The 12,887-nt window shown below is 47.0% G+C and overlaps 1 protein-coding gene across 2 annotated transcripts in view; it reads right to left on the bottom strand.

Moving 5' to 3' along the window:
- The window catches only part of SNTG1 (syntrophin gamma 1), a 137,507-nt gene that overhangs the window by 65,886 nt on the left and 58,734 nt on the right, over positions 1-12,887 (bottom strand). For both annotated transcript variants that reach the window (XM_063299275.1, XM_063299276.1), the window contains exon 9: positions 1,583-1,713. In XM_063299275.1, the coding sequence (XP_063155345.1) occupies positions 1,583-1,713 (131 nt within the window). The remainder of the gene's footprint in view (positions 1-1,582; positions 1,714-12,887) is intronic.

Here is a 12,887-nt window from a genome sequence, read left to right as displayed (position 1 = left end):
GTTTATGAGATTCTATCTATCTATCTATCTATCTATCTATCTATCTATCTATCTATCTATCATATTTCTTCCCCACCTATCTCCTATTACAATGATTCTTCATATTTCTTCCCCACCCATCTCCTTTTACAATGACTCTGGGTGGTTTACAGTCAAAAATCAAAGATTAAAATATCATTAAAATAATTTCAATATAAATACATAAATATAAAAATGCAAGATACAAAATATATAGTCCAAGATGGTGAATAATGGCATCATCATTGGCCCCATCAAGGTGCCAACCACCCCCATGATTGATTATCCCCCATGAACATGGAAAGGTAAGAAATCTGAGCAAGCAAAGACAATAAATGAAGCAGAGTATGGACATGTTGGTAGTGAGGAGAGGTTGGGAAGGATAGAAAAGTATGGTGTGCAACAGTGAATTGTCTGAAGTAAGCTTGTCTCCTTTTCTTTTTCTTACTTTATTCCTTCAATTTTTTTTTACTGTGTCTTACTCATTTTCTGTATTCTATATAATACTGCCTACCCCAAAAAGAAACAATGTGATGAGCATGTATGTAAGTTTACAAGTAGAAAATTAATGTATTTTACCTGAATTTAATATATATCTTTTACTGTATGTTTTTAAAACTTTAAGCTTGACTATGTTTATTTTATGGAATAATACCACTGTATTGGTCTATGACCATAATAAAGCATGAACTGAACTGAACTGAAGTAGAAAATCTTCGTTTAATTAATTTTCAGTACAACTATAAATTTTCAGTACAGGTATAAATAAAACAGGTAAATGGCAATACATCAGTGATAACAACAAAACAATTACTACATTTGATATGAAAAAAATAGCATATTTTGTTATAAAATAAATTATGAGAATTGTTTCCTACCCAACCCAGCCCAAATAATGTAAAACAGCTAAAGCTCTCATTTTGGCTGGCAGAACTGTGTTTATTTTTAATGATGATGATGATGATTTTTTTCAAAAATTAGTTAGGAAAAGGGTTGGCGGATTTGAAATTCAGCTGCAAAACTTAAATGATTTCCATATTGCATTTTTCCAACATTTGGACATAAGTGAAATCAAATGATAACCTGTGACACATGCATCAACATAAGGGGATGGGAAAGCCATCCAAGTGTTCCATATCACTGTGTTTGGCACATCTATGTTGTCTGCTGTAATACACTTGGACTGATTTACTGGCACTGAGTAACAAGTAATTATGAAGTCTACAGAAAATCTTTGTACTCCGAAGCAAAAAGAATGCAAAGTCTTCAGCTAAAAGTCATTTTGGCACCTAGCCCAAAGAAATATAGTGAGTCTAAGTATCTTAAAAGCCACCAGATGAAGATCATGTTTCAAGATCTCAACCTGCCTCTCAGTTTGCCAATTGGAAGTTTTGCAACAAGTCCATCCATTCAATTTAATTGATGTACAGATTAAAAATAAGAAATTTAGAACTTGTAAGAATAGTTAATCCAAAATCAATCCACTGTTCATAAGAGCTGGATCACAGAATAGCAGGTGTAGCAGCAGCAGCAGCAGCATCACCATCATGTGAGATCTACTTACCTGCACATATCTGATCCTGGGAGATACTGAGAAAATCTTGAATGAAGAAGAGGAATTAATCGGAGGTCACACCACCTCTTCTCCCACCTAAGACCTGGAGATGTAGGCCATGAAGAACACGAGAGTGTATCCTGAAAACAGATGACAAATATCTTTGATCTTTAGCTTTATAATAAGCATTTACAATTAATGAATAACTAGCCTGTTTCATTATTCCTGCCCATTTAAGGTCATTAGATTTTCCTCTCAACTGAAATGCTATTTATTAGGTTTTGTCGTCTGTGCTTTAGATTCAAAGCTTGTGTTCCATTGTATCCTACTAAAACTCAATATACCCTGATGCAAGTGAATTCCAGCACTTTTTGTCACCATGTAACTGAACGATAGTAAGTAATTTTTAATGTTTTAAAGAAGACTCCTGAGAATGCTGCGGACAGCCAAGAAAACAAATAAAGGGATCATCAAACAAATCATCCCAGAGTTCTCACTCAAGGCATAAATGACCAGGCTCAGATTATCCTACTTCTGCCATATTATGTGAAGATCTATTCCTCAAGAGAAGGCTCTAATCCTGGGAAATGTGGAAAGAGAAGACAACAACCAATAGCAAGGTGGATGGACTCAGTTGCAGTGGTGATTTGCGTGCACTGTTGGAAGACCTGAAAGACCAAGTTAGGGACATCATGGATACATCTATCTATGTGGTTGTCAAGAGTCAACACCAACTTGATGGTGCATAATCAATCAATCCATCAATATTTCATTCATTATGAATAAATCAATTGGCAGTTGAAGCAAAAACTCATTCTGGCCTAATATCAGCATTCTCATTGTTTCAAATTATATCAAAAACTCTGTTTTCAGGGCTAAAGTATATTCAGTGGTGCTTAAAAGTTTGTGAACCCATTTGAATTTTCAATATTTCTGCATAAATGTCACCTAGAATGATCTGTTCTCCACACAAGTCCTAAAACCATTTAAAGAGAACTCAGTTAACAGATGAGTAAAAAAATATATATACTTGTTTATTTATGGGTGGGCACAGGGTTCAGTTCTCTCTCCCTTCCTCTTCAACATCTACATGAAACCACTGGGTGAGATCATCCGTCACCATGGGATGAGGTATCATCAATATGCTGATGATACTCAATTATACGTCTCCATCCTGGGTGAGGTAAGTGATGCCGTGACTGCCCTCGGTGCCTGGGGGCTGTAGGGGTCTGGATTGGGAACAACAAGCTTCAGCTGAACCCTGGTAAGATGGAGTGGCTGTGGGTTAATGGCTCTTCCATATCTGGGACTTTGTCATCTTTGGTTCTGGATGGGGTTGCACTGCCCCAGACAGACCTGGTGCATAAGTCATCCCGGACTCCAGGCTCCTGCTCAAAGAGCAGGTGGCAGCCATGCCAGGAGGGCTTTTGTGCAGCTTCGTGTTGTGCACCAGTTACGCCCTTTCCTGGATCAGGAAGCCCTTCAAACAGTCACTCGTACCCTTATTATCTCCCACATATGTAGGCTATTGAAATGCACTCTACATGGGGCTAGCCTTGAAGAGTATCCAGAAGCTACAGCTAGTCCAGAACTCAGCCACATGGGTTATTTTTGGTGCCCCTAGATCTGCACACATAAAGACCCCTACTACATGAGCTGCACTGGGTACCAGTTTGCTTCCAGGTCCAATTCAAGCTGTTGGTTATCACCTTCAAAAGCCCTACATGGCATGGGACCAGGTTACCTGAGGGACTGCCTCCTCCCCGTTACATCAACCCATCCCACCCGATCATGCAGAGAGGGCATGTTGCAGACCCTGTCTACAAGAGAATTTCATTTGGTGGGGTCCAAGAAGCAGGCCTTCTCTGCAGTAGCTCCTGCCCTGTGGAACACGCTGCCCCCAGAGGTGAGGTTAGCCCCATCACTCCTGGCCTTCTGGAGGAACCTGAAGACTTGGCTCTGCCGTCTTGCTTGGGGCAGAGAAGGTGTCATGTTCATCGTTCCAATGATTTGCATACATCGTAACGTTTCGCATGTCATGTTTCTGATCCGTGTCTATCACCTGTGGGATGGGGAATTCCAGCCCTGCCAGGCTGTTATCTTTCTGTTACCCTGAAAGAATGTGTGTTTGGGTTATGACATGTATTCAAGGTTACTTTCCCAGGCAGATGTGTGACGCTTGCCAATGCTGGGAGGGGGTGGTTGCGATGTTTGGGTGGGGGGCAGGATCGGCTTGGAGGCAAGGGTTTTTAGTTTGTATTTGGCGCGCTTTTGCTTATTCTCAGCTTTCTTCATATTTGCATACTATCCTTTCAATAAATCAGTTTTATTCACTAAACTCTGGTGAGACTGACTTCGTTGGGATAAGGCAATCATTACATAAAGCTGAGAATCATCAAAGAAATTTACCCCGCTAGCCCCTAGCCAGGTTACCTGTGACGGGGAGCGCTAGCGATGGCTCTACTACAGGAAGCCGAGTGGATTGAAGAGGAGCCGGACACCACGATGGTGCGGGTGGCCCAGAGCGCCCGCGCGGAGAGGGTGGCTCGCCGGGAACAGCTGGGGCTACAACCCGGCGAGCGGTTGGTAACGTCAGAAACGACGGGCACGTCAGGGGCCGAATATAGAACGGGGGACGAGGACGAGGACTCCGCTGTAGGGGATGCCCAAGAGGTCTGGAAACCAGGACCTCCGTTGTCACCTACAGTGGTAGTGGTAACCGGTGCGGCCGAAGAATCGGTCACCCCCACGCGAATGAAGGCTTTAGAGGAGAAGTTGGAGTCTTTGGCGGTGATGCTAAAGGAAAGCTGTGGGAAGTCGGGGTCGGCTGAGGGAAGATGAAAGGGTGCTAGGGAGCAGAGCGCTAACCCGGAGTCACCACCCCCATCTCCGCGGAGAAGAGGTCGGACTCGGTTCCGACAGTCAGCGACAGGGAGGAGGACCCTAGACGTGACTGGAAAAGCCGAACGGCTGGAGGCGGCGAGACCCCCACCCCTTTCCTGTGAAATTTGACAGCAATCCTACGAAGCTGTCTTTCTTCATTACTAATGCTAATAGCTACATGGAGGATTGGGAGCAGAGCTTCCGCTCCGAGAGGGGGAAAATCAATGCCATTGCAAATAGGCTGAAGGGGAGGGCGGCGGATTGGTATGTCCAGGTGTGTCAAGCAGAGGCCCCAGAGCTGGAAGACTTCGAGGGTTCCTGTGGGCGCTAAAACAACACTTTGAGGACCCTCTGGCACAAGGAAGGGCGAAACGGGCTCTGAAGAATCTGGCCCAAGGGTCGCTTTCAGTGGTAGACTACACGTTAGAATTCAAAGCACTGGCCGCAAAAGTTGAGGATTGGTCCCAGTCCACCCTAGTAGAGATGTTTAAAGATGGGCTGGAAACTGAGGTCCTTCTGTGGGCTCTGGGGTGTGATGACCCAAAGACTTTGTATGGGTGTATTCAACTAGCTGGCAGCACTGAAAACGCCCTGGAAACCTTCGCACATTGTAAGGCGGTGAAGCAAGGCAAAACCATCAAAAGCGCCCGCGCTCCGATCTCTTCAGGATGACCCAGCCAGCTTGCGTGGGAAGAGGAGAGGGAGCGTCGCTTTGCTAAGGGGCAATGTCTGCGCTGCGGGAAGGAAGGGCACCGGGCGGCGGTGTGCCCAAAAAGACAAGCCGAGGATCACCCAGCTAAACCGTCTGGGAAATCGCCATCCCTACCAAGGAAGATGAAAGCCGCCCTGGCCGAGGCGGAACCTGAAGGCATCCCCTTCTTTGAAGAAGAGAGGGAACAGGAGACCGAGGAGCCAGAGGGAAACACCAGCCACCTGCTTTGAAGGGCGCCGTGGGGCAGGTGGAAGAAGAAGAAGATGGGCGCGACCATGTTTCGGTGAGTGGGGATTTCCCTACCCTGACCGTAAGAGTGAAGTTGGGGTCCAGCACCCGAACCATAGAACTGTGGGCCATGGTTGATTTGGGGTGTTCATGGTCCTTGATGCACCCCGACGTGGTTACTGCGTTGGGGTTACCCACGTTCCCTTTAAAGCAGCCGATGATCTTTACCCAGTTGGACGGGACCATGGCAGGGGGGAAACCAGTTACCCACTCTACCGGGATGGTTGCCTTGCAAATGGGCAGCCATTGGGAGAAATTACCATTTATTGTGGCACCGGTAGGGGGACCTTTGGTCATCTTGGGGATGCCCTGGTTTGTACGGCAAAATCCCTCCATAAACTGGGTGCATCGAACGGTGACGTTCGCAGATGGATTTTATAAAGCCCCTGCGAAAGACCAACTAGACAACAACGAGCTGGGACGGGCAGCAACCACTTCTCTGCAAGTCCTCGAGCCACTGGAAGGGCTGCCGGAGCAATACCAGGACTTTGCAGAGATGTTTGGTGAAAAAGAGGCAAATTGGCTACCGCCTCATCACAAAACTGATTGTGCAATAGAATTTGTTCCTAATGTGAAATTGCCTAGTCCAAAAATTTATTCTATGACCCAGAAGGAGCTGGCAACACTACGAGAGTTCATTGACAAAAATCTAGCTAGGGGTTTCATTGAACCGGCCAGCTCTCCAGTAGGTGCACCTGTACTGTTTCGACCAAAAAAGGATGGCACTTTGAGACTGTGTACAGATTTCCGTGGGCTCAATGCAGAATCGATATTAAATAAATATCCTTTGCCCCTGATAAAGGACATGCTAACACATCTGGCAAAGGGGAAAATATTCTCTAAGCTGGACTTGAGGGAGGCATATTTCCGTATTCGCATACAGGAGGGGATGAATGGAAAACTGTGTTTAATTGTCCTTTGGGTGCTTTTCAATATAAAGTGCTGCCATTTGGATTGGCGGGGGCGCCAGGAGTTTTTATGCAACTTATCAACGAGGTCTTGCATGACCACCTATTTAAAGGGGTATTGGTGTATTTATATAATGTTTTAATATATACTGAAACGATGGAGGAACATATATATCTAGTCAGACAAGTTCTGAGCAAACTGAGAAAGGCAGAATTGTATGCTAAACTGTCAAAATGTGCATTTCATAAGTCGCAAATTGATTATCTGGGCTATAGGATTTCCGATAAAGGAATTGAAATGGATCCCGCTAAAATTGAAGCCATTTTGGCATGGGAGCCGCCACGCACACGTAAGCAGCTCCAAAGTCTCCTTGGATTCGCGAATTTTTATCGGCCCTTCATCCAGGGGTTCGCGGAAATTGCGCTACCCCTCACTGAGTTGCTCAAAATGAAAGGTTTGGGGGACACACGGAGGGTGAAAAATCCAGGAGCGCTGCTAAAATGGACACCCGCATGCCAGAGGGCTTTTCAGACCCTTAAACAGCTGTTTACGTCCAAACCCATTCTGCAGCATCCTGATCCTGACAAACCATTTGTGGTACAGGTGGATGCTTCTGATTTCTCAATTGGAGCTCTGTTAATGCAAAGGGACAACCTTGGACAGTTAAAGCCATGTGCTTACCTCTCCCGTAAATTTTCGGAGACAGAAAGGAGACGGCACGTTTGGGAGAAAGAGGCTTTTGCTGTTAAAGCTGCTTTGGAAAGCTGGTGTCACTTATTGGAGGGGGCTACCCACCCGTTCGAAGTTTGGACTGATCATAAAAATCTGGAGGCACTGACTGCCTCTCGTAAACTGAGCCCAAAACAAATTAGGTGGGCTCAATTCTTTAGTCGTTTTGACTTTAAACTGAAATTTATACCTGGAAAAACCAACTTCCTGGCTGATGCGCTTTCGCGCCAGCCTCAGGATGCTAGTATGGTGCCAGATCTGGTGGGAACTCTCTGGACAGAGCCCCAAATGAGTCTGGCAGCTGTGACTCGCAGCCAAACCCGAGCGCAGCGCACAGACGCTTCAGTTTCACCTCGCTTGCCTGTTCCCTCAGACTTGCAACAACAGTTTCTTTCCAAACTGAAAACTGACACTTGGTTGCAAGCAAACCTCAATGAGGTTACTTTTAAACAAGATTTTGCATGGAAGCATGATCGTCTCTATGTACCTGAGACGTTGTGCAAAACCGTTCTGTCACGATCCCATGATGACAGAATGGCTGGGCATTTTGGGTTCGGTAAGACCCTTCATCTGGTTAGACGCCAATTCTGGTGGCCAACGCTCCGGCGCGACATCAAAGAATACGTCAATTCCTGCCCAGTATGTGCCGCTTCTAAACGAAAAGTGGGAAAGCCCCAGGGCTTGTTACAACCAGTGGCTAATCCTTCCCGCCCTTGGGAGGAGATCTCTATGGACTTCATTGTTGATTTACCTCCTAGCCAGAGGAAAACTGTCATTTGGGTGGTGAAAGATTTTTTCTCTAAACAAGCCGATTTCATCCCATGTACATCCATCCCATCTGCACAACAGCTGGCCCGCCTTTTCATTGTACACGTGTACAAAATTCACGGATGCCCCGCCCGCTTGGTGACAGACAGAGGTACACAATTCACGTCCACGTTTTGGCGGGAATTTATGAAATTACTGGGTACTAACCAAGCATTGTCAACTGTGTCGCATCCGGAGACTGACGGAAATACGGAGGCAGTCAATTCTACCCTTGAACAATATCTGCGTGCTTTTGTCAATATCAGCAAGATGATTGGGTTGACCTCCTACCATTTGCAGAAGTTGCCTACAACAATGCTGTTCATCAAAGCACTGGCCAGGTGCCATTCCATACCGTTTTTGGCCGTGACTTTGTCCCGATCCCAGAACTGCCTCAGCCAGCCTCTGTCATGTTTCCCATTTCAATGTTCTGTTAACATTGTAACATTTCACATGTCAACTCATTTTCCATGTATACTCGCTTGGCTCGTTCGGGGTTTTTCCATTCCTGCGCTCTCCGTTGTTTTGGATCTTTGGAATGTATGTTTGGGTTTGCAATCCTGTTCAAGGTTACTTTCCCAGGCGTGTGTAACGGTTCCTAACACCTGGGAGGGGGTGCGTGCTGACGGGCGCTTGGGGCGGAACTGGATTGAAGGCAAGGCTTTTAAAGTTTGTATTTGGCGCGCTTTTGCTCATTCTCAGCTTTCTCTGTATTTGCATACTATTCCTTTAATAAATCAGTTATCCTTAAGCCCAAGCTTGTGAGACTGAGTATTTGGGATTAGGCAACCATTACATAAAGCTGAGAAACAATTTCAATCATATTCCGCTAGCCCCATCCAATCGTTGGATAAGAGGGAACGCTAGCGATGATCGACCATCAGCTTCGCGCAAGTGAAGGGAGCGAAGAAGAGTTGGAGGCGGCAAGGACCCGGCCAGCTCTAACTTCGAGAGCGCAAAGAGCAGCACGTCGGGAGATGCGGGATGTCCAATTAGATGAGTTGCTGATATCTATGCAGGAGAGTCTGAGGAGTGAACACAAAAACGTAATGGAGAGAGCAACGGGGAGGGGGTCTCCACAACTATCCTGGGAGCCCGAAATCCCCTTGTCACCGAGGGTGGTGGTAACCAACCAACCCCTTGAAGAGCCGGTCACTCCTGCTCGTATGAAAGCACTCGAGGACAAAATGAATCTAATAGTGACAATCCTGAAGGATCTCCCCAGGGGTGCAGAGCCAAGCCAGGAAGATTGGGAGGAAGAGCCGTCACAGCTGGCTTACCCCAGGCCCAGCACCCTACCACCCAGGGGGAGAAGCACGATTCGAGCATCCCGTCAGGTGGGGGGGCGTGAGGCAAGACCTCCTAGGGATCGGCCACCCCTGGGGGCTCGGCGTACCCTGACGTTTACGGAGCCACCACAGCCAGCTGAGCCGGTAAGAAACTTCCCACCATTTGGAGTGAAGTTCGATGGGGATCCCACTACCCTCTCCTTCTTTATCACTAACGCTAAGCATTATATGGAGGATTGGGGCCGAAGCTTTCGTTCGGAACACGGCAAAATCAATTTTATTGCCAATAAACTGAGAGGGAGGGCAGCCGATTGGTATGTGCAACTGTGCCAAACCGAGGCAACAGAATTAGAGGACTTCGATGACTTTTTGTGGGCGCTTAAACAGCATTTCGAAGACCCTCTAGCCCAAGAGACAGCCAAAAACTCCCTGAGGAAACTCTACCAAGGGTCCCTCTCAGTTGCCAATTATGCGCTCGAATTTAAAGCCTTATCAGGGAAGGTGGAAGATTGGTCCGAGCCAACTTTAATTGAAATGTTTACGCAAAGGCTAGAACCAGAAATCCTCCGTTGGGCACTAGGAAGAGATGACCCTAAAACACTATACGGATGGATTCAATTAGCAGGCAGCGCCGAAAATGCCCTGCAGACCTATGCCCATACTAAAGAGCTTAGACAATCCCGAATTGCCAGAGGAGCGCGGACGACTGGACCTGCCAGCCGCCCCAAACCAAAAACCTGGGAAGAGGAAAGAGAACGGCGGTTTTCCAAAGGTCAATGCCTGAGATGTGGAAAAGAAGGGCATCGCGCCACTTCATGCCCTAGACGACGTCCTGAAGAACGGCAAGCGAAACCTTCAGGGAAGTCGCCTGCCCTACCGCGGAAGATGAAAGCTGCCATCGCAGAACTCGACCCACCAGAACTACCATTCGGGGAAGAGGAGGAGGAATTACAATTCGAACAGCCGGTGGGAAAAGGCTACCACCTGCCCTGAAGGGCGCCCTAGGGCAGGTGGAAGAAACCGGGCGTGACCACGATTCGGTGAGTGGGAATTTCCCTACGCTGACTGTAAAAGTTAAACTAGGCTCAAAGACCAAAACTGTGGAAGTTTGGGCCATGCTTGACTCGGGCTGCTCCCGCTCCCTTATGCACCCTGATGTCGTAGCGGCTCTGGAACTGCCTACGTTCCCTTTGCCAAGACCTATGATCTTCACCCAATTGGATGGAACTATGGCGGGGGGGAAAGCAGTCACTCATTCCACAGGACTGGTGGCTTTACAAATGGGTTCCCATCGGGAAAAGCTACCATTTGTTGTAGCTCCAGTGGGGGGCCCTCTAGTGATTTTAGGTATGCCCTGGTTTGTACAACAAAATCCTTTTATCAACTGGCTACATAGAACTGTCACCTTTGCGGATGGATTTTACAAAGTACCCGAAAAGGATCTCCTAGATGACATGGAGGGTGGAGGGATAGCACACACCTCTGTACAAACACTTCAACCCCTTGAGGGACTACCCAGTCAATATCAGGATTTAGCTGATGTGTTTGGGGAAAAGGAAGCAGATCGCTTGCCACCCCACCGAAAAACAGACTGTGCCATTGAGTTTTTGCCTAATGTGAAGTTACCTCACCCAAAAATCTACCCCATGTCTCCCAAAGAGCTAGCCACACTAAGGGAGTTCATTGATAAAAACCTAGCTAGGGGTTTCATTGAACCTGCTAACTCCCCGGTTGGGGCTCCTGTCCTCTTTAGACCAAAAAAGGATGGCTCATTGAGGCTTTGTACCGATTTCCGCGGGCTCAATGCGGTCTCAATATTAAATAAATATCCTTTGCCCTTGATCAAAGATATGTTATCACATCTGGCCAGAGGCAAAATCTTCTCAAAACTAGATTTGAGAGAAGCCTATTTTCGTATTCGCATAAGGGAAGGGGATGAGTGGAAAACGGCGTTTAACTGTCCTCTCGGGGCTTTTCAATACAAAGTTTTACCCTTTGGGTTGTCGGGGGCGCCTGGGGATTTTATGCAACTAATCAATGAGGTCTTGCATGACCACCTATTTAAGGGAGTACTGGTGTATTTGGATGATGTATTGATTTATACTGAAACCATGTCAGAACATATTCAATTGGTGCGTCAGGTGCTGGCTAAATTGAAAAAAGCAGAGTTGTATGTCAAACTGTCTAAATGTGCCTTCCATCAATCACAAATTGATTATCTAGGATATAGAATTTCCGCTAAGGGCATTGAAATGGACCCTGCTAAAGTGGAAGCCATCGTGGCATGGGAGCCTCCCCGTACCAGGAGACAATTACAAAGTTTCCTTGGATTCGCCAATTTCTATCGGGCATTCGCCCAAAATTTTGCCGAAATCGCCCTCCCCCTCACTGAACTGTTGAAAACTAAAGCGCAGGGGGATACGCGGTGTTCAAAAAACCCAGGAGCGCTCCTTAAATGGACTCCAACCTGTCAACAGGCATTCGAAGCGCTCAAACACATCTTCACCACTGAACCAATTTTACAACATCCAGACCCAGCCAAACCATTCATGGTACAAGTGGATGCTTCTGATTTCTCAATCGGAGCACTCCTACTGCAATCTGACCAATCTGGCACCTTAAAACCCTGTGCCTACCTCTCCCGCAAGTTCACTGAAACAGAGCGGCGATGGCATGTTTGGGAAAAAGAGGCTTTTGCTGTAAAAACTGCTTTAGAGACTTGGCGACACTTATTAGAAGGGACTTCAAACCCTTTTGAAGTCTGGACTGACCATAAGAACCTAGAGGCACTAAGCACCAGCCGCAAACTCAGCCCCAAACAGCTTCGCTGGGCTGAGTTTTTCAGCCGCTTTGACTTCACCCTTAAATTCATACCAGGCAAGAAAAACTTTTTAGCTGATGCGCTCTCCCACCGACCCCAAGATGCTGGCCCGGGGCCAACAGTCCAAGGCACCATCTGGACAGAAAAACAATTAAGTTTGGCAGCGGTGACGCGCAGTCAGACGCGAGCGCATCAAACGCAAACTCCAGCCGCCCCGCCTCCCAGCGGCTCGCCGCGCTTGCCAGTTCCATCGGATTTGCAACAACAGTTGCTCCTCCACCTAAAAACTGACACTTGGTTACAAACGAGTAAAAACATTGTAACTTTCACCGATGATTTTGCTTGGCGCAACGATCGTCTCTATGTGCCTGAGGCTTTGCGTAAAACAATCCTCCAGCGCTGTCATGACGACAAGCTGGCTGGGCATTTTGGTTATTTAAAAACACTCCACCTTGTACGGCGGCAATTCTGGTGGCCAACGTTGCTCAAAGACCTTAAAGCATATATCACCGCATGCCCTGTATGTGCAGCAACTAAGCGCAAACCAGGCAAACCTCAGGGTCTCCTGAAACCTGTCGCCACCCCATCAGTCCCCTGGCAAGACATCTCCATGGACTTTATCGTTGACCTACCCCCCAGTCAACGAAAGACTGTCATTTGGGTGGTCAAAGACTTTTTCTCGAAACAAGCCCATTTCATTCCATGCGCTTCGATCCCCACCGCGCAACAACTGGCACGCCTCTTCCTCGTTCACGTGTACCGCCTTCACGGTATCCCCGCCCGTTTGGTGAGTGACAGAGGCACACAATTTACGTCACAATTTTGGCGGGCATTTTTAAAACTACTTGGCACCAAGCAAGCCCTCTCCACCACGTG

The sequence above is a fragment of the Candoia aspera genome, chromosome 3 (assembly GCF_035149785.1).
Source record: "Candoia aspera isolate rCanAsp1 chromosome 3, rCanAsp1.hap2, whole genome shotgun sequence".
Taxonomy (NCBI): domain Eukaryota; kingdom Metazoa; phylum Chordata; class Lepidosauria; order Squamata; family Boidae; genus Candoia; species Candoia aspera.
This window is presented reverse-complemented; position numbering and strand designations above follow the sequence as displayed.